The sequence below is a fragment of the Pteropus alecto genome, unplaced genomic scaffold (assembly GCF_000325575.1).
Source record: "Pteropus alecto unplaced genomic scaffold, ASM32557v1 scaffold73, whole genome shotgun sequence".
Taxonomy (NCBI): domain Eukaryota; kingdom Metazoa; phylum Chordata; class Mammalia; order Chiroptera; family Pteropodidae; genus Pteropus; species Pteropus alecto.
In genome coordinates this window covers 3,646,332-3,668,702 of record NW_006436284.1, presented here as the reverse complement: position 1 = coordinate 3,668,702, position 22,371 = coordinate 3,646,332, and the positions used below count along the sequence as shown (strand labels likewise).

The following is a 22,371-nucleotide window of genomic DNA, read 5'->3' as shown; positions in this document are numbered from 1 at the left end:
TGCACCTATTGACAAAGTGTTTTAAACGACTGTTTCTCCCCTATGCTCAAGTTTAAAGGTCCCCCAAAACTTCAAAAATGTTGTAATATTTGGCAAAGCATTCCAAATAAATGACCCTCAGCTGTGGAATTTGCTCCATCTAGCATAGCAGGCTGCTCTCTTTAGCAGTCAGCCAAACCCAAAATTTGGCAGCTTTTGGAATATGGTGCAAAATAGATTCTTTTTAAACCTGAGAGTCACTAAAGATTTATTTTGCTGGAAAGATATGACTTTTAAAAGTAACAAGTAATTATTGCTCCTGGACCAAGTAGACTCAGAAATCTGCAAGACAGACTATGAAATCAAGGCCACCCGTCTTTCTTCATTCTACTGATGAGTAAATGCAGGCTCAAAAGGATGAAGTTATTTCCTCAAGTCACACCACATAATGGCAGAGCCTGGGCACATCCCGATCTCCTGACTCAGAGGCCAGTTCTCATGTTTGCCCTGCCACAGCCAGAGTCCTCTGGGAATGGCGTAGATGCTTTCTTCTGTGATTCATATTTGGTTGTTCACAAATGCAATGTTCTTGTAAATGCTTATAGGTAGGTATATGAACTTCAGTAACTGTAGCAAATGTATGTAAATTACATTGTAATTTTTGGCATGTAATATCCTTTCCATAGTCTCAAATACAAAATCTGATTTTATTATACTCTTGATAATGACAATGAAAGTTTCTAATTCATCTAGAAGAACATATGTGAACCCCTGCATCGAATGCGAATCTACAACAAACTGCTATAAAAAGGTCTTGTCTTTCTCTGTATTTTCTGTCTACTCAACCCACTTTTCACTATATTTTACTGTGACTTAGGGAAAGTACAGAAGCCAGAGGCGAGTGAAAAATGATTCCCAGAAAGGCAGGAAAATTTCTAACATTAAGCTCTATTGAATTCTAGGCAAGGAGTTAGGCCTAGTGAGATAATTTACGACGGTGCTAGCAGACTCATTTAAAAAAAAAAACAAAAAACTCATTTAATGATAATTTTGTCTTGGCTCTTCCTACTTCCCCACATTCCGCATGTTATTCCACTTCCTTTCACTCGAACTGAGAATACCATTGAGACACAAAGGGTCAGAGACCTGCTCCTAGAGTTCACTCCTCATCATAAAATATATTTTTCTCCCTTCTGTAGAAAATTGCCTTTCCTTTCACCACACCCAATACATGTTGGCCATTTACCGAAGCATATTACTTATGAGAGATGTTGTTACTGTTTATTAAGGATTTTTTTTCCTGAATTTTACACCAAAGATAACATGAATAGAAAGAGAGGAAGGACCCCAGTAGAACTTCCCAAGTCCAGCCTCTGGGCCTTCCCCAAGCCCATGGCTGCTCCGTCACTTCCTTTTTTTATATCAGGCCTGGTAGGCTGCTTCCCTTTCCCTGAGGTGGCTGCCACCACCCACTCTCTCCTGGAATCCTCTTTTCCAAGAATAGCTGGGGAGTAGGACATAATGCCGCATGCTCCCCTTCTCACTGCCTCCCCTTCCTGAAAAAGGCAACATGCTCTCTTTTCTGGTTTAACTATTTTGCTATTAGTCATGAGAGAGAAACAGAAGATAACAAAAACATGGAAAATACAAAGTTTCCAGAATCTTTCAATGCCATTTCAGCTGTGGTCCCTTGTCCATAGTTCTGATTCCATTTATGCCTTTTTCACTTATATCTGAGGGTTGGAGGCAAGGTGCTCTCCTTTCTCTATGATGTCTCTTCTCAGGTTTGTTGAGTCTTTACTGTAAATATTTAACATCTAGACAGCTTAGGAATAACATGTAGAAGAAAAATATATTACCAAGTAAATTTGAGAATTTAAAAGAGAAATGCTCTTAGTTCCCTTTGCTTCATCTCTCTAGAAAGTAATGAAAGAGCAACGTGGGCTGGAATTAATCATTATTATTAAGATCTGGTAGCACCTCCTCAGTGAAGCCACGTTAAGAGCATCCCATGAACTCCCATATTCCCACACATTTCTTCTTCCTGCAGCTATGAACTCCCATATTTCCACACATTTCTTCTTCCTGCAGCTTCTTCCTGTGCTATGATTGCATGTTTGCTGTCTGTTCCACATCCTAGACTGAGTTTCCCTGGAAGGAAGTGACTGCGACCTTCTCTATTCACCTCATGTTACTGGAGGCTAGCAGAGTGCCCGGCACATAGTAGGTACTTAACAAATGGTTGTCAGAAGAATGCAGTGGTTCTCAGAGGAAGAAAAGCAGGAGGCAGAGTCTTTCTCTAGCCAGAGATAAATACTACAAGGAATAGACAACCAGACTTCAAAGCTGGGTTTGGGTCTCTGTGATGCTGCTGAGAGAGAAACTGTCTTGCCCCAAGATGAAGAATTATTTGATAAATAAGGAGGATTTAAGGCATTTTAAAATCCTACCTTGTTCCTTATTTCCCTAGACCAATCACCTCCCAATATACATTGAACAAGAAAATGGGTAAGAAATTGGAATGGGATGGATCAAACAGGAATGCAGATTTATGAAAAACTCTCATTTGTGTGACTTTGAGCAAGTTACCAACCCTCTCTGGGCCCCAGTTTACATCTGTATCATGAAATGAGTAGATTAGACAATATATAAGCTTCCTTATAGCATTATGATTCTAAATGATTCAAAAGTGGTGCAATGCATTTTCAATTTTCCTCCCTTCCACCTCATACAAAACAAAACAGAACAAACAAACCAACAAAACACCCTGACCTCTACCACTGTCAACAATATACTTGGAAAGGAAGAAAAACTATAAATTATGGACACAGGATCAATGAGCTGAAACAAAAGATTAAAATATGTTTTATATCTAGAGAGCAATTTTTCATAATGGTGTCAAACAAAAAGTTCTAGTCAATGTTTACACTAGGACATGATGAAAAATTCCAGACATAAAACTTCTGCAACTTAGACTTGAACTCAGAGGACCTCCCAATTTTGAATAAATTTTACAACTAAAATCTATTGGGATTTTTTTTTTCCTTAAGAAGAATTCATCTTTCAGTAATGATTTGTTTTCTTATTGAGACTATCTCTGGCTATCTGGAACTGTCATTCTAGGTATGACAGCTGAAGATTTACTTATATACCATTCTCTTTTAATGATTTTGGAGGAAAACCATTTTTGAAGGACATTATATTTCCTTGACTTCTTTATCGGAAGGCACTGCATGTAATTCAATCTATTCCTCGATATGAACAGCAGCTACTATAACACAGTGAAGTCGTCAGGCCCCAGAGAAACACTTGAAGTCCTGACTTTCTTTTGACGGTGCTTCAGGATCCACCTGAGCTGTCAGCTATCACTTCTCATTACCGTCACCTCCCTGTCGGCTTGGTCTCTTGTCATCTCTCTGATATCTAATTTGCTAACTAAAGGTAGGGAAAAATGTCTTAATTCATCATTGCATACCCAAAGGTAGCATATTTCCTGCTACTTAAAGTGCTTAGTAAATAAATGTTAGTTGAAATAATGCATGAATTAACATAGTAGGTTAAACAAATTTTTTTAGAAACAAGTTTGCTAAAACCAGGTGTGAAATAATAATAAACAGATGGATACTGAGTAAAGGCTTGAGGGGCTTGGTTTAATACATAGATTTGCAAGAGTTTCTGTACAATTTCTAATTCTCAACTATATTCTAGATAGATTAGACTGCCATAGGATTGAGTTCTGACCTTTCATGAGATAAAAAAAAAATAACACTGGTAGATTAATAAAAGATATACAGAATTATTGCATCAACTATGGGTGATTATAAAAATTGTGTTAGCAAATAATTTTTCTATTTCTAGGCACTTTTGATCTTGTTCAAAAATAAAACTGATGGATGGATTGGCGTGCTTACATTTTTAAGGAAGCTGCTTGAGTGGGTACCTCATTATGCCTACTAGCTATGTGATTTTGGACAAATTTAACCTCTTTTAATTTCAGTTTTCTTATCTGAAAATAGTAATGACAAAACCTTTCACACAGGGCTCTTCAACAAATTAAATAATTCATTTTAAAGCACTCACCATATGCCTGGGCTTTAAGAAACATGTAGGTTTTTTTTTTTCTTATAACATGCTGTCCATTCCTGGAGTTGGGACAGTGGTTCCAACCCTGTGCATGGCCAGGCAATGTGGCTGTTGACATTTCTCTCTTGTATTTGTTGCCTGGCAGATATTGCCATGACTCAGAATTAGGTGTTGGGAACAAAATGTGGCATCCTTACTTAAAATACGCTCTAAGTTTTCCAAGTCTCCTACACTAAACAGGCATTTCCATTACACTAGCATTCTAAAGGATCAGATTTCAATGTGGGCAATGTTAAGGGAGGAAGGAAAGGGGACTTAAAAGAAGACTGGTAATTCAAGTCCCCACAATTCATCATTACTGTCACAATCCTTAGCAACTGGCATCTGGAAATATAAAACTTTCCCATATTGCTGTCAATTCTTATAGAATTAAAATATTCAATATCAAAAACAAAATGAAAGCCTCAAATTTGTATGCAACTAAAGTATTACACACAAATGTGGATTTTACTTGAGGGAACACATTAATTTCCCCTCAATTAAAAAAAAACAAATTCATGATATCCCAGTTTCTTTCTCAGTGTTATTTATCACAATAGAATATACTAATATGTTTCCTAATGTAGAGAAAATAAATACTACAAAATAAATGGGTTATCTTATGAATAATTATACTTGTAAATTTATAAAGAATACTCTAAAATAGGAGCAAGGAAACAGACGGTAATACTGCGTCAAACACTCCCTAAAAATGAATTCTTGCTATATAAAGAAAAACAATGAGATTTTATCATCCGCCACTTCAGCTTAACAAATAACTTTTGCCAATGTTTTCTCAGTCTTTCTAATCTATCTTCTTATCAAACTGGCCAATTTCTTTTTCATTTGTAGTGAAGTTTTATCTGCTATTTGATGATTATGTTAGGGATCTAATACCTCAGATTGTTCTTGCTAAATTCCAAGACCATTACTATAGATCTTAGCTTTTAACCTCTTAATTAGCTGCATTGTTGACTTTTGAATCTTTTCCAAATAAGGCATCCTCGATAAACAAAAATATACTTGTATCTCAACTCCTTTAGAAACCATTTTGGCTTTTCAGTAACACTTTCACACTAAACTTCTCAATTGACAATTTATCAGCAACCCACAGAAAACATTAAGAAAATCTTCAATAGCCCTTTTCTAAAATATTGAATCTTCCAGAATACATGAACTGAATCATAGCCCAAGGCTTAAACATACATCAATATGAAGAAAAGCATTTTATTCAGAGTTTTAAAAACTATCTGAAACCGTAATTCTTTTTTTAGCTGCACTTCACTGCTTGGGAACTCATTTACTGAAAAACGAATATCAACAAAATTATGGCTGATCAAAATCAATTTTTAAAACAAATATAAATAAAACTTCGTAAAATTTATGTCACAATTCTGACAGCTGTGGTTCTGCAGGGAGTAAAAGAGGAAGTGGTGAGGAAATCAGAGATAAGGACAGCGAGCACAAGGACTAAGGGTCCAATGCCAGTAACCCTTTGGCCTGAATAAGAAAGATAGAGCTTGCTAATAATTCCAGTACTATGGGAATCTTGAAACTGTCTCCTAACAAATTCGAATGTCATTTCTAAAATATATGTTTTTTTTTATAAAACTGAAACTTTTCATATACTAAATTTGGAAATGTACATGTATATTAAGACCCACTTAAAAACCATATAGAAAGTAATTTTGCTTTTGCCCTCAAAACTTAGAAATTTTTTATCTTAAGAACTTTTAAAAATTCAATTTCTATGAAATCAATACTTTAACTATTCTACATGCATATCTCTGGTATGCTATAGAGATCTGTAGAAGAAAAAGTAATTATCCAGCCACATCAATTGTTGAAATAAATACCTCTGCTTTAAATGATTATAGTACAGATAATGGAGTCAAGTAGCATTTAAAGAGATTAAATATTGCTGTTTCCCTATGCTCCTGTGCCTGGCTCTCTTTTTTTCTTTTACTAATTCTTGCTAGGTCATTTTTCTTCTATGATTTCAGGGGCACTTATACGCTGAAATGTCTTGTATCATTATCTCAGACACTTGCTTCTTCCTGAACTTTAGATCTGCATGCACGATTGCCTAGGGGATCTTTTAATATAGATTCATTTATTTGGTCATTCATTTAGTCAAATTTTTTTGAGTATCCACCCTGTGCCATTAATTGTTCTTAGTGTTACAGAGTGGACCATGAACCTAACAGACCATAATATCCACTCTCATGGAGCTTACCTTTTACACAAATGATAAGCCAAACTACTAAGTGCAATTAACATTACAGGTTAAAAAAAAAGACAAGGAAGGGGAAAAGAATCTTGGAGAAGGTACATTTTTTAAAAAGGCTGGTTTAGAAAGACGGCACTGAAAAGGCAACATTTGAGCAAAAATCTGAAGGGACTAAGGAAGTGAGTATACAAAAACTTGGTAAAAAAAAAAGCATGCCAGCCAAATGTCCCATGGATGCTTTAAACCCAAGATTCAAAATTAAACTTTTTCCTTGTAAGATGGCTTCTCTTTTGATACTTCCTGTTTCTGAACCATGCCATCAAGAAAAAAATCTGAGATTTATTTACCCGTAGGCTCTGCTCTTTCCATAACTCTGAAAGACAATCAGGAGCCCAAATCCTTTTGATTCTACCTCCTAATATCCTATTGACTTCATTCCTATTGCAAGAAATGGTGTTACTGCCTTTGTTTAGGCTATCATTGTTTTTCCCTTGGATTTTCCTAGTATGCATTCTCTTAACCAGTGTTACTGGCTGCAATTTTGCCTCCTCCAACCCATCCTTGATGCTGCTAAACAATGATATTTGTGAAATGCAGTTTATCATGCCATTCTCCTGTTTAAACTTTTCAGTAGTTTCTCATTATGGGTTTCTGATACTCATACTTTTTATTGTGGTATGAGGGTCTAATGTGATTAGCACACTCACTCTGCCTTCCTCTTCTTCCGGATAATCTCTCCAGGTTATCACCATTTTGGGTAAATTTACTGGCTCTCGATAAAAGTTCCTCTCAAAAGTGATTCCTTACAACACTGTGCCCTCTTAAATACTTCTACGGCTACTTTGTAACAGTTATTTGTTTACATGTTTTGTCTTTCCAAAACTCAGCTCAGTGCTTGGTTCAAAGTAGATACTAAAAAAAATGAATGGATAAAATTAAATGTATTACCCTTTTTGACTGGTGTAATATAAACACAGACACCCCATATCTAAGCTCCAGCCACAGGCTAAAGGGTTCTTCATTCCTCAAACCCTCAGAATCATCTTAGAAACTCCTGTTCAACATGCAATTCAACGTATTTTGACACTGAACACAGATAGCCAGTCTTATTTGCTTGGAAAACCATCTGATTTTGAGGTTGAAAGAACTGGTCCCATGTTTTAGAAAAGGAAATTAGTGACAGAAAGAAGAGATAATGGAAAATTAGCTTTACAAAGCTACTCCAGTGGCATCTAGGAAGAAAGAGACCCAACTTGTATTTAAGGAAGAAATGAAAGGGAAATCCAGAATTAACAACCAGACATAAAAAATTGCAAAATATTTAACATAAATGGGGGACCAGGAATAGCCCAATGTAATTTAGTATTATATCCAGAGTAAAATGAAACAATTTGCAAGCTTCTCATATTGATCCTAGTGGGGGTGACAAATTGTTTACAAGTATCTAATGGTAAATGGAAATTTACAGTACACTGCATTGAGAGGTATGCTACTAGTAGTGTTCCCATGTTACCACATGGTTTTAGTTGGAATTAGACTACTATGTATGATTTCCAGTTTTATGCCTCATTTTGCTATTTAGAGAATAATAAAAAAAATAATTAGAACTTTTTATTTTATATGCTATCATTATTTTGATATTTCTACCTATGCATCTAGGAAGATCTGTATTCTTAATAATGGTATAAAATGTAACTTTTTTAAAATAGGAATTCTTAAAGATATTTTAAATACTTTATAGGTACAAAAACATTTTCATTTAGAGAAGTTTTACAGATAATTAAACTGAATATTGGCCAATTAATTCTCTTGAAAGAACTTAAAACTCAAATCTTGTTCTCTATGGCTGGCGACCTCAGCCAGAGATTTCTTAGAATATAAAGAATAAGCTATTGCCTATGTTTATCAGATTTTATTATGCACAACAATGAATTGGAGATGTCCTTAAAATAGACTGCATGCAACTCAGTAGGTCTAGGGTAGAGACCTGGATTCTAGTTTCTAACAATCTCTCAGGGGTTGCTGCTGGTCCATACTTTTGAATAGTAAGGCCTGAATCAGTGGTTCTCAGCTTTGATGCCTATTGTGATCACATGGCGAACTTTAAAAAAAAAACAACAGCATTTTTAGGAGTGAAAGGTTAATAATCTGAGGTCCAATTTGGGTATTGAGTTTTAAAAACTCCTGAACAGCTAAATTTGAGAACCTATGGCCTAAAATGGATTGGTTAGATTTATTGGTAGGTTTTACTTCTCCTGGATTCTATTACCATAGATAACGGAGCTAAGAATAATCAGTACTTCATCGATTATGAGTAACAGATGCCCCAAATTTCCAAATTCTTACTGAGAATATGATTCATTATCAATCAGGTTTTAAAATTAAGATTCTTAGTGGCTTCATTTATATACTCCTACCAAATTATTTAATAACATACTTTTAACAATATTTTAAAGTTGAATATTCATGGCATTATAATGAAATGACAATCTGGATTATTTTTAGATTAGGATGTAGCTATGTAAAATATGATTTTAAAGAATGTGGAGGTGTCTATTCGCAATTACGAATAAAAAGGTTCAGCTTAGTTAGGAAGTTTATAAAAAATAATCACCAAATCTGGCACTCACACCAGCAGAAAGACCTAGACTCAAACAGTACAATCAAAAGTTTACTTAGTATCCCTATTTAAAGAAAGTACCACTGACCCTAGAGTTACAAATGTAATTATCTTTCTTCACAAGGCCTCTCTAATTATGTTGCTAGGTTGAGGTTTGTAAAAGGTCAAGATGCAATTCTATTCCAACGCTCCCTTCTTAACAGTTAGAAATGCACATTAAAAAAACTTTATAATAAAGAGAATATTTCAAACACTCAAGTATTTGCAGAAATTTCCTAATTATAGTAAAGAGTAATGAGTACAAATCAGCTGCCACATACTATATAAGTTCTCAAACTTTCTGAACAGGTTTTCTTACCCCTAAAATAAGGTATAGAGAAAGTCCAATAAAAATGTGAAAGCATATACAAACATAACATTAAGTATAACTCTGACAAGCTAAAAAATATATAGTGGAGCAGTGCAAATAAATGGAGTCCAGACAGGGGACTACTTCCAGCTTTGTCACTAATTAGCCACATAACAGCAAATCACATACCTGAGTCTCATTTTAAAAATAAAGATGCCTCAAATTGATTATTTTTGAGACACTCTAGCAGATCAAAGCTCTATGATCTAAAAAGTGATTCAGTGATCCTCTGAAGCAAATGATTAATTCTAACAAAAAGAAGCTCGAGAGTTTATTTTTAACATGATTATTTGAACAAGTTATAAAAATACCATTTAGTTTTAAATACCATTTTAAACTTGTCTTCAAGAAAAGTCTACTACCTGAAACTAACATAAGACTGTCAACTCTAATTTAAAAAAAAAAAAAAAAAAGAGTAGATTAGGATATAGACATGCACAGGATGAAATATAATGTTAAGACAAAGAAGGAAGACAGCCATCTACAAGGCAAGGAGAGAGGCCTCAGAATAAGCTAACCCTAGCAACACCTTGACCTTGGACTTCTAGCCTCCAGGCTGTGAGAAAATAAATGACTGTCGTTTAAGCCAAAAAAAGAAAAAAGTCTACTAATTATTTGACTATTATTTAAAATAGCAAATAAACTTAAAAATTAAAAAAAATGAAGTGTAAGGGAAGTGGAGAGAAAAAGGATTAAACACTGTAAGGATACAATGCAGAATTAAATAAACAATGTAAACTGAGGATAATGAAATATTAAAAATCTTTTCCTAAGGAAAACTATTTCAAAGCATGAAGTATGAGATCTTATGATTCCAAAGAATATATAGGCATTCTTATTAAATAAACAAAATGTTTCTCAGTAATGCAAATAACTCATAATTCCTATATAACATTATCCTAATAAAAATGGTAGTACTTAAAGATTATTTCCTTTCAATTTATTGTTTAGTTTTAAATATATGTCCTGACAATTGTAAAATATCTAGTGTGACCAAATACATGAGAAGTCCCTGTAAGAATCATAAAGTGCCATTCTTGCAGCTTCCTCTCACAAGGATGCTGAGAAAATGTAACAGTGAAAGAGACACAAGGTTGTCTCAATTATAAGTTCCAATCATTAATCTTCTTCAGAACTGGAATCATCCTCTTGGTCAGAGAGTTCAGGAACAGGGAAGCGGAGAATGGCAGCTACTCCAGTCAATTGGCTGAGCTGTTCCCCAGAAACATGAAGACTAGAGAATATCCTAACAGTGCCTGCATTCTCTTTCACACTGTCCACCAGCCTCACGTACCGGCTCCGTGTGGCTACATCCTGGTGCCTGAAGAGCTCATCGCTGATGAGCAATGTGTCAATTGCCATGGCCTCATTGGCCTTCTCCACTTGCTTGAGTCCATAAAAAGCTCGGTCAGGTTCATGTTGTAACATTTTATAAAAGTCATCCAACGCTTTCACTTCCCCAGCAGCTTTAGTGTCTGAAAGGCGGCTAGCTATAGTAGGGTCACAAAGGGCCTCTTTCAGGGAATACTTGTGTCCAGAGGAGGCATGTACCTAGAATCACAATTATAAAAATTAGACAAAAGAATCTCTTAGTGAACCCATATATCAACTCACAATGACCTAATGCCAGAAGCACTAACGGGGCTTTACATGTTTAAGGACTTAAGCAAAGTTTACCATATAAACTTGCTAGCTATTTAACAGGTCTTTTCATTATTTCACAATCCCAGTTAAATACTTTCTCCTTTTCTACTTTTCCCAATTCTAAAACTTAAGGAATAGTTTACACAAATCCCTCTGCCCATTCTTAATTATCCCTGGATAAGACTTTTACCTGAAGGAATTTGGACCGGTTTTCCAGGAGCACTTTGTTGTCAGTCTTCACTGCTTGTTGAAACATGTAGTCGCAGAACTGCTCCCTCACAAATCCTGGGCTGGCCACCAGGACGCACTTTACAACATCAAAGTGTATGTGGCGCTGGATGGCCTGGACCACCTGTTCATAGAACCGCTCCAAGGCCCGGTCGTGCTGTGAGCAGTTCCCTTTCCGTTTCCTGGGGATGTTCACCTCCACCTTGGCCCGAGTGAGGGTCATGCTGGGAGTGACTAAGCAGATATGGGCGAGGCCTTCCTGCATGACCACAGCTGCCACATCAGCGCTCCAGGCTGGGTCACAGGCCTGCTCGATGCGCTCCAGAACCACACTGTCCCATTGTTTCTTGGCCAGGGTGAACTGACGGTTCGGCTCCAGCTCGATGGTGTGGTAAGCCCCCATCTTGACATACTCATTTTCTTGGATGTTGGTCCCCTTAACTCGCAGCTGGCAGGCTTGAGAGTCGAAGTCGATGGCCTCCACGCAGAGAGTGAGGGTAGTGCGGACCCGATTGCTCCCGACGCTGCCCGTGGAGGACTCAGTCTGTACCTTACGGATGGTGGAGGCGCGCAAGCTGTCGCCCACCTGCACTAGATTGTAGGTGTGCCACATGTCCTCAGGTTCTTCGGGGACTAGGGTCACCTGGCCCGCATTGTCTTTTTCAATGTCCTTCCTCACCAGCTTCATGATCTTGGCAGGGGCTCACTGCCAGAACAGGAGGGACCGAGGGGTTCCCGACCGGGAGAGGGGCAAGGAGGGGACAGGGAGTCTAGGCAGGGAAAGGGGCGGGGACTGCCTATGAGGTTCCTATAGCCCCTTGCCCGGCGGGAAGGAGACACTTTAGCTCCGAGTCTAGCGGACGAGGGGAACACTTACTCTAGTCCTTCCTTTCTTAGTCCAGGGTGCGCGGAGCCACAGCAGCGCAAGGGACACCTTAGGGAACATAGATTCCTCCGCTGTTGCAGCAGCCACCACCAACCAAGTGGCTGATGCAATGAGGGCGCATGCGTAGCCCGCGTCCCGCCTCCCGGAGCACGTTGTACGTCCCGACTGCGGAGGCGGGGCCGAAGCTTGCGCGTGCGCAGCGGCACGAAGCGTGGACGAATGTCTTCTAAAGGAAGTTCGTGATATCCTTCGTGGAGAGTCTTTTATTTTAATGCTGAACTTGGACTTCCTAAGTTTTTACTTCCCTACCCGTTTGTGAAGAATCTGGGGACTATGTGAGTGAAAATGTATATATTTTTTAAGCTGCGAGCAGTTGCCACTCTACACCTTCTCCCTTCGGGTAAATCCAATTTCAAAACTTATGTAAAAGTAGCTCTCAGAAGAGCAGACTTGGTACCACAGTTTCAAAACATACTCAGCTTTACTCTTGCTTTATGCACACTCAGACGCCACACGCCTTTTGGAGCTTGTATTTCCAGAACCGGTTTCTAACAACGACCGGTCCGGGTCAGTCTGGGCTTTCAGCAACGCGCTCAGGTTTTTTTTTTTTTTTTTTTTGAGCTTAGTTACCGTGCCTGCGGGATCTGATTAAGCCAGATGTTAAAGCACTGCTCCCAGAGAGAGAAGAAACCATCTGTGGAATTTACCCCTGGGTGGACCTCTCAGTTGCCTTCCCTGATGTCCTGGGAATCCCAGAATCCAAAATTGGCAGTCTCAGCTTTCCGCAGCTCAGTAGCTGGTGAAATGTTTAGATTGGGGGTTGGGTTGCAATAGGTTAGGGCGGGCTATTCACTGCCAAAGCTGAGAGCTGGGGATGTGGAAAGTGGGGGGAAACTTCTACTAGGACCGACTCCACTGGCTAGTTACAGAATTAATTTTAAAGAAAATCCTTAAATGGCTTAACATTTCGGGGAGGGGGGAATTTGAGGAGTGGGGATTGCCTCTTTAAAAGACCAGTGAATAGAAAAAGCCCACTAAAGTTTTCTTAAGAGTTAAGATGGGGTGGAGGGGAGAGGGGTCCTACGCACATATCTTACCACCCTGAGCTGGTGAGACCAGGGTAAAGGGAAGAATCTGACTTTGGCACAAATCTTGATACTCAAGTCTTAATTATCAGAGACTGTCAGGGGACACAAAGGTCCCCTCTAAAGATAGAGTGCAGATTAGAACTGTTTTTGTTTTGTGGCCTCTCCTCTAACTCCCTCTCTCTCCTTACTTACTTTTTCCCTCTTCCTCCCTCACTTTCCTATCATAGAGTTTGATACAAAGTCCGTAATTCAGATTGCCGCCTTCTCCTTCCACTTCCATGAGGATTCACCAGTTTTTCACTGAGCAAGGAACTGATCACACTGAAGTGTGAAGATGGCTTGCCTCTCCAAAGGACAATGTATCTTTTTGAAAGATGCTTGTTAACCTAGAAGAATTCCTAACTGGACGAGAAGGGAGAGAGGAAGAGGAGGAGGGTGATAGAGGAGATACTTTAAGGTTCTCCTTGATCACAATTCACTCCTCTCCAAAGTTAGCCAAGGATTAAAAACCACAGAATCACAGTGGCGGGCACATAGTAGAATCTTAATAAAAGTTAGTTTTTTATTGAAGAGATATCATTTATTGAATATTCACCAGGTACTTTCCTATGCTCTTTCTAAAGTCAATATTCTCATTTTATAGATTTAAAAAAATGAACTACAGAGAAGAAATGTATTTAAAAATCACATAATTAACATTGAAAATCAGACCTGTGTAACTCCACAGACTCTCTCCTCTTTCCACTACTGCAATGCTACGTTATGGATGCTTGAAATCATCTCTGCAACCACAAATTATGTGCTGTTATCCACTGCCACTTCCCTTTAACGTTCACCTTCACTGGTTGAACAAAGATTCGACAGCTCAGAACCAACACAGAGGATTCGAAGAGCACCATTCCCTTTCTTGCTCTTTTATCACTTTTTAAAAATCTTTATATTCTTCTTTTCAACAGTTTTCCTTTTTCTTAGCCTAGCTCGCCATTATAATCCTTGAGAAAGACCCAATATTCTACTTTAGAAAAATACACATATATTTCTACGTTTAAAACCTGTGGAAAACACATTGACTGTTAATTCTGTGGTTCTTTTTTAAAAATTTAAATTATGAAGCAAACTGCTTTGGGTTGTCTTTTTAAACATAAATATGCTTCAACGATTGAACATACTTCTAGCATTCAAGGCCTGCATGATCTGGCTTTACAAGCTTTATTTCCCACTTGTCCCCTCCACCGCAGAGGTAATATTCATTCCCCATACATCCTGGGAACTTTCTACTTTGCTGCCTTAACTCATGCTGTTTTCTCTATTTAAGATGTCACTTTCTCTCACTCTTGCTTCCATAAAACCTGTTATCTTTAAGGACCAGTTTAAATGTTCTTTCACCTTTGAAACCATGCATTATATTAATTGGAATACATATCTTTCCTTTCTTATTGAACTCTGAGCGGATTCATCTCCCCACTGACCCTTGACAAGTTCCTTGAACATAGTAGGCACTCATATATTGATGATAAGCTGAGTGGGTCAGATTTAAAGTGTGGCAGCTGTATTATCACAGTTCTTAAGGTACTGATATTGTTATCAACTGTAGTTCACTTAATAATTTAAAAGTAATTCCTCTTATTTTAAAACTGCTATAGTTATAGTAGTTATATAGCATAGCACTATATGGTATTTTAATTCTTTACCAAAATAAGCAAAATCATGAAGAAACCATGATTTAGCTCTGTTGCTTTAAATTCTAATTTTATATTTATTTGTTCCTTGAAAATAGAAACCTTTATATCAGTTACTTTATATTGACTTTTTCCTATAACATTCATATTTCTCTGCAGAAGAAAAAAAAATTAGTTATTAATTCCAAAAGCTTTCACTTATTGTTTGTGATATACCTCTAGTGTGTCAAAAAAGAGAATTGGGCTAGAAGTCAAGCATCCTGGATTGCAGTTCTTAACTCTGTCAGCTGTTTTTACTGTAGCTTTTGGCAGTACTCAGTCTTTTCGAAACTCAGTTTCTGTTACTTAAGAATTGAGGGAATTGAATTCAATAATTAAAATTGTTTTAATTGTAAACATTATGCTGCATCAGTATTTTAAAAATTAAAACAATATCCATAATCTCACACTGACATTTATTTTCAATTTTGCATATTACCTTTTGAATTTTATTCTTTCTAAAGCCCATTTTAGTGGTAAAAGATCAATACTAAGTGTAATATTTGCACATCGAGAGTTGGCAGACCTGAGTTACGGTCTTTCTTAGCTGGATTCTAGCAACCTTGCATAAGTTTCCCTAATCTCTACTAACCTCAAGTTTTTCATTCTAAATTGTAATAAGATTATCTGTCCTGCCTTTATTATTATACCTGCCTTTCTTATTTGGCATCCCTTATGAGGTTCTAATGAGATTGTGCTACTTTGTAAACTATAGAGCTCTATTAACTGTGGAGCTCTATAAATATGTAAGATACTATGGTAAATCTGTAAGAATGCCTGGCTTGAAGCTAGAAATCTGGATAAGACAAAGCATGGGGGCAAGGCCTCACTTTCACGTGATCGTAATTATTCAACTTAGAAAAATAACTGGTTCAGTAAAGTTGACTGATGGATAATCTGTTTGGGTGCATTTATTTATACTAGCCCCTCTTCTCCAGGGAAACCTTGGTCGGCCCTGCTGCCTGAAGTAGTTCATGCACCCTTTGTCAAAATGGATTATAGTCCTTCCTACTATAATAATATGTTAGAATTGGTTTTATGACAACAGCAAGGGTTATGGGCTCCTGAAAGATAAAAATCTTGTTTGAATATCCTGGGCTTAGCATAATAGGGGCTATATAAATTTTCTTATTTCTCTCTTGTATTTTTTTGCAAGGCTTACTTTTCTGCAACACAAACTCATCTTTTCCTTCCTCTGCTTAGAGCACCTTGGGGGCTCCTCCCATCATTGCTTCTTGGTCTCTTGCCTCTCAGACTGTGAGCCTCTGAAGGGCAGAGGCTACCTTTCATTTGTCTTTGTGTTTCTGGAACCCAGCACAACTGTTACATAATCATAGTTATTATATAAAAGAATAAATGGTGGTTCTTTAATTCAGATTTTTTTTAACTTGTCTATATCTTAAAATTGAGAACTTACATTCTATTTTATAACATTACTAAAAAATTTTTTAAAAGGTTAGATTCTAGAAACTTTTTTCACTTTTTGAGATATCATGCTTGGATAAGAAAAATGATTACTTTAAACACCTCTTACTGAGGAAAAGGTCTTAAAATGTTTTAAAATATATAATGACAATTTTATTATACAAGGTTTGAAAAATGATCTTTACAGAATAAGTACCTAGAACTCTGATTATGACTATCTAGTTGCAGTTGATTTATAAAGAATGTGCTAACCTCAGATTGTACATGATGCCCATGCGACCTCCACAAGCAAAGCTAAGTGGACGACTGGGAGAATTACTCAGCTAAATTCAGGCAAAGGGTGAAAAGGAAAAGAGAAAGTTTTTTTTTTTTTTAAAGAACTGGTTGTACTATCTAAATTTCCTGTGATTAAAAATACTTACTTGTAATTGTCACCAAACAATACAAAACCTCCTACCAAATAAAGAAAATCTAATCAACAAAAATGTGTGCGGGGGTGGGTGGGGAGGTGGATGTGTTTTTGTTTGTATGTATACCTATACATTACAGGATCATTTTCTCAAAAATATTACAATAAAATATATAATTTTCAAGACTGGTCAATACCTATGTATTTTCAAACTTTAGTATTTGGCAAACTAAAAGTATAGCTAATAAAATAATTTCGAAAGTACATTGTAATTTGTAATTTGTGATGAGATTATAGGATCCACAATAAAATACACAGATCTTAATCATCTTAATTATTTGACATACTAATGTGATTTAGGTGCCCTAGTCAGATTTAAGTATTTCCCTTTATTTCAGAAAATCTAAGATAATTCATACAAAGTATATATCTCTACTCCTTTTAATATCTGAATTACAGTGTTTTTTTCAATTCAGATTTCTCAGTTATTTTGTTTATAGAAATCTGCTGTTTGGATAAAACAATATTAATGTTTTCTTACTAAAGTGAATTCTTAACACCAACCAGTGCATACATGTCATTCTCCTTTTAAGACTTAGTGACTTTTTAATCTTCCTTTTAAATTATAAAAGATGTTAGATGAAAATTAAGTCCCTTCATATCTACAGAGCCCTAGTGTTAACCACCAAATGATGACAAAGTTAGGGTTTGCCAAAACTAGAGTCATTGATCCTGTGTTACTGGAACCTTTTTTTTTTTTTGATTATTTTATTGTCACCTTTTTCCTGAGGCTTCCTTTTAAAGGTATTTAGAGGAACTTCTGTTCTTGGGATCTAGTGAGGCTTATGATGCCAGAGGAGTAATTAGCCCCTGAATCAGATATAAACTTGGCTCTGGAAGAGAACTAAGAAGAGGACAATGTTCATATCTTTGTATCCAGAAATAGTGTCATTTGTATCCCAAAGGAGTATGTTTTAAATCTTATGATGCAGTTTCTAAAAGTACAAAGAAATGTGATAGAAAGCTACCATGTAGATACACCATATGTTCTTGATTATAATGATCAGATGTACATTTTCCCACATTTAAAAATCTCTAAAACTAGGAAGCATCTAACAGACTAGCAATTATAATTGGATTGGCAATTCTCTCTTAGTAGTGATTAAATTATGGTACTCATTCAATTGATGCTATCTTCCATTCATTAGGTATAAATATGGATATACACACACGCAGCAGGTGGGAATATAATAAAGGAGACAATCTGATCTTTTAAGTATTTTGTGAGTTTGTCTATAGTCTATTCTTTCATGAGTTATTCAATAACAAAGTTTCGAGTACACATTATTAGATGCTAAGGATAATAGACAAAGACCCTACCCTCAAGAATGTACGGAAAGCTGGGAAGACAGACAATTAGACATTTAATTGTAATATCATGTGGTACGTTATAGAAGCAAAGGTCCTTGGGGCTTACATGTCTCTGGGGCAAGGGGTCAAATTACTTCACTGGGTTTCTGGGAAATGACATTTCCCCTTTTCTGAGATTTAAATGAAATAAAACATGCAAAGTACTTGACACGGGGCCTGACACATAATATGATCTCAATAAATATGTGCTGTTCATCATTAAGTTGTGTTACTTTATTATTGTATGTTTGACCTTTGTCCCCTAGGAGGTTGAATTCTGCCATTTGGACATACCTGGTGGGAGGACTGGGTACAATGTTAGAGGGTGGGAAGAAAAGTGTATTTATTTCCCCTGCTCCCCCACTCTGGGCTTCAGTTTTAGCAAGAGCTGCATTCCTCTTCCTGTGGCCCAGCTCTAGTCCAGAGGACCCCCTCCCATAGCTGGAGTTCGGTCAAACTGACACTGCGCCCTCCTCAGGCCGAGGAACGTAATAGCTTCACTTTTTACTGTTGCTTCAGGTGCTTTCTTCCCACTGTTTGTCCTTAGATGCTCCACCATCTTTTGACAATTCCTCTGTAAACAGTCCCTTTGTTAAACTGTCTTCAGTTAAATCTTTTATGGGTGCCACTAGTTTTTTGCTGGGTCTTTGACATAGACCAAATAACAATGAAGACTTTTTTGGACATAAGGGAGAACATCTTTCTTAATCATTTTTAAATACTGGAAAACACGAATACAAGACAGTTCTAAACTTAATGGGAAATTTATTAGGATGGTGGTGGTTTGTTGTGACGTAAACCCAGCTTTGAAGGCTGGAGAGAGTTTGTTTAAATGGCAGTGGGTGGTGGGAAGGAAGGGTGGAGTTCTTTTCTAGATGCATAAAATAACAAGACCACATCCACAGTAACAAAATGACCAAGAGGATTTTGAGGAAAGTAAGGAAATGAGAAGTCTGTGGTTAGGGGTTCTAGCACACAGAATAATGGTTTCCCAAAGATGTCCTTGTCCCTAATATCTGGAACCTGTAAATATGTTACCTTATATGACGAAGGGGCTTGGAATATTTGACTAAATTAAGGATCTCGCGATGGAGAGATTATCCTGGATTACTGGTGGGCCCAAGGTAAATAGAAAGATCCTCATGAGAAGTAGGGAATAGGATCAGAGTCAGAAGGAAATGTGATGATGAAGCAGAGTCAGAGGAAAGATTTGAAGATGTGACTCTGCTGAGTTAAAGATGGAGGGTAGAGCCACAAGCCAAGAAATACAGGTGGCCTCTGGAAGCTGGAAATTGATTTTCCCCTAGAACCTTATATAGAGCCTAAGGATTCGAGGACATTTTGGACTTTACACAATGGATTCCATGGGAGTCATGACAGTAAAGCCAACTAGCACATAATAGGAATGCCCTTAGGGTATGACCAGACTGCCTATAACCACGGAAATGTCAGCCTCTACTGCAGTTGATAAGCCCCCTGACATCAGGAGCCGATAAGCATAAGATTACACACTGTAAGGACCATATGAGCTGAACACCTCAGGAAATGCTCAAGCTTGACCTGAGAATTACATGCTGAGGCTAAGACTCTGACCTTATGACCAATGCGAAACCACCGGTGCTGCCTGTCTACAGAGCGCGCTTTGGAGACACTAAGGACTTTCATCTCTTTGCTCTTTCGCGTAAGACTCTGTACTTCCCCTCTATGTGTGCTGTTTGTTAACTTATGGATACCTGATTGGTTTATCCGAGAAGATTCCACGAAATAAATTTGGCATTATGGAAAGACACAAACGTGTTCAAGAAAAGCAGGACAAGCCTCCAGAAGAAACAACTCTGCTGACACCTTGATTTTAGCCCAGTAGGACTTCTGACCTACAGAATTCTAAAATAGTAAATCTGTGTTATTTTAAGTCAAAAAATCTGTGGCAATTTGTTACAACAGCAATAGGAAACTGATACATGGGTCGTAGGAGATAAAGAGTGCTAGATCAGGGCAAACCCTGAACCGTCAGTTGAGAATTTTGGATGTTGTTTGAAAAGAACAAAGAACCACCAAACATTTCGATTAAAGACTAAGATATAATGAAAATTACTTGTTAAGAAGAAGGATTAGAGGTTGAGTAAATTGGAGACAAGAAGAGATCCCTACGGCAGTGTGCATGGGTGGCTATGGTGATGAGACTCCAGGTTAGGTGTGGACTCTACGTATTGATGAGACGTTTCCAAGAAAACTGATAATATGATGACTGATTGAGAAACCAGCAAAGGAAAGGAAGAAGTCAAATTTCAGATCCTTATGTTGTGAAATGGGCATAAATATAGCATATATGAAGAACCTGTTGATTCAGACACAGTAACTTTTTAAATTCTAAATTTCAATACAATTGAGTAACAGATATATACACGTATACACACAAAGGGGAATTAAATATTATAATGTAGATATATCTATGTACTATTTTCAAGTCCTTTCCTGAATCCAGAGAGGCATATTATTCCAACAATTGCAGAAAACCCACAGTATGCAACTTGTCACTGTTTTAGGTATGGAGGAATATAGTAGTTGAACCTAAAAAAAATACTTCTCTCTCTCTCTCTCTCTCTCTCTCTCTCTCTCTCTCTATATATATATATATATATATACACATATATACACACATATATCTCTCTCATATATACATATATATGATTTATCTATCTCTCGTATATATATATACACATATATACACACACACAAAAGTAATTACATGTGTACATAAATAATACAATTATATATAAACAATGTTTATGAAATTGTAACTGCTTCTCTATTAAGTCTAATTCTTGTCTTTTTAGAAGATATGCAAATATCATTTGATTACTTCTGCATTAGTGACTACTTATTTGGTAAAATGAAAAAGGTACTATTTGAATGGTTAGTACACTATTCGGATTTTGCACAACAACAACAAAAAATGCAATCAACCTCCAAAAAATTTGAGCTGGAAAAGCATCATAGGTCAACTGTGTAAAGAGTAGTGACAGTAGCTGATAAATTAAACCACTCACTGGCTGTAAAGCTGTTCAGAAGTTACCACTGTTTGGATTATTGGACATTTCCTGAGTTGTGGAAAATGTTTGGATGAAAAGTCAGTAGCTCATAATTAACTCTCTTTACACCATCATCTCTCTATGAAAAGAAAAAAAAACCTTTGCCGGCTAATATTCCATTTCTAAATGTTCTTCATAAAAGTTAACAATGCTTGGCCACCTAAGCCAGGGTAAACTGGCTGGATCACCCCTGTTTTTAGTGGTAAAATGCTAAATTAACCGGTACTAATAAGCATGCCAGCAATAAAGACACTGAATAATTGAATACTGATGATATACTAAAACCAGCCATTAATTAAACCATTAATCAGGTCATTTCCTTAACACAAAAGTTCACCTATCTGCCTTTTCTCTTTCACCATTGCTTTTTCTCCTCGATTAGTAAGTAACCGGTTAAAAAGATCTGACCATGTATTAATCATTTGGAAAATCTTAGAAAATGCTATGATTCAACTCTTTTCTAATTAAATGTAACTTTGCATCTCCACTGTGTTTTTTAAGTCCTTCCTCAGAAATACCCGTTTATATACAAGTAATAATACTACCTTTTGCATTTAAAAAAAGTCTGCTCTGTAATATTTGCAGAATAAATGTCCACTATTCCTTTCTTAATCTCAAAATATTCCTCCTCCTGGGTGCTAATACAGAAACACCATGTCGGGGCAAGATCGGGACAAGAAGCAATTTTGCCTTGCATTCCTCACTTTCCTTGTTCTGTAGCAGAATAGATTTGAATACTAGACGCAAAGAAAATGCCATAACATTGAACAACCTGAGGGTAAGAACTTTGCCTATAAATCAGGCGCCCTCTAGTTACCTCCCTCCAAAAGGAAGGATGGGGGAGGCCATTCAGCAAAGTCCTAAAATACAATGCATGTTGTCGAAACAACTTTAATTTGAAAAGTCAATTCTACCTTGTCAAGTTTTCAGCACTGCCTCCTTCCCTCCTACCATTGGGGTAGAGGGTTTTGAAACGACATCAAAACTAATTCCTATCGAAACCAAAACGCAGAAACTCCTTTCTGTGTTCCAACCTGCCCAGACGACCTGGAGAGCCCAAAAGTGGATCAGGATTCCCTCCTCCTCTCTGCGCCACAGAAACGCGTACTCC

General features: G+C 37.0%; 2 protein-coding genes and 1 long non-coding RNA gene across 3 annotated transcripts in view; 1 reads left to right on the top strand and 2 right to left on the bottom strand.

The window, feature by feature from the left end:
- The window catches only part of ITGA1 (integrin subunit alpha 1), a 140,222-nt gene that overhangs the window by 117,211 nt on the left and 640 nt on the right, over positions 1-22,371 (bottom strand). The gene's annotated exons all lie outside the window — the stretch shown is intronic.
- Positions 10,279-12,212, bottom strand: PELO (pelota mRNA surveillance and ribosome rescue factor). Its single transcript, XM_006912449.3, has 2 exons — positions 11,195-12,212; positions 10,279-10,911 (listed from the first exon to the last, which is right to left on the bottom strand). Exons 1-2 carry the CDS (start codon positions 11,918-11,920, stop codon positions 10,480-10,482), a joined length of 1,158 nt encoding a protein of 385 aa, XP_006912511.1. The 5' UTR covers positions 11,921-12,212; the 3' UTR covers positions 10,279-10,479.
- On the top strand, positions 11,504-13,780 carry LOC107195723. Its single transcript, XR_001516939.2, has 3 exons — positions 11,504-11,623; positions 12,130-12,453; positions 13,434-13,780. It is a non-coding gene; the product is annotated as an uncharacterized LOC107195723 (long non-coding RNA).

Bases quoted from the DNA above. Each gene is read 5' to 3' on its own strand.
- PELO (XM_006912449.3), bottom strand. From the start codon at position 11,920: ATGAAGCTGGTGAGGAAGGACATTGAAAAAGACAATGCGGGCCAGGTG. The intron at 10,912-11,194 runs GTAAAAGTCTTA...TTGTGATTCTAG, and splicing joins ACCGGTCCAAATTCCTTCAG to GTACATGCCTCCTCTGGACA.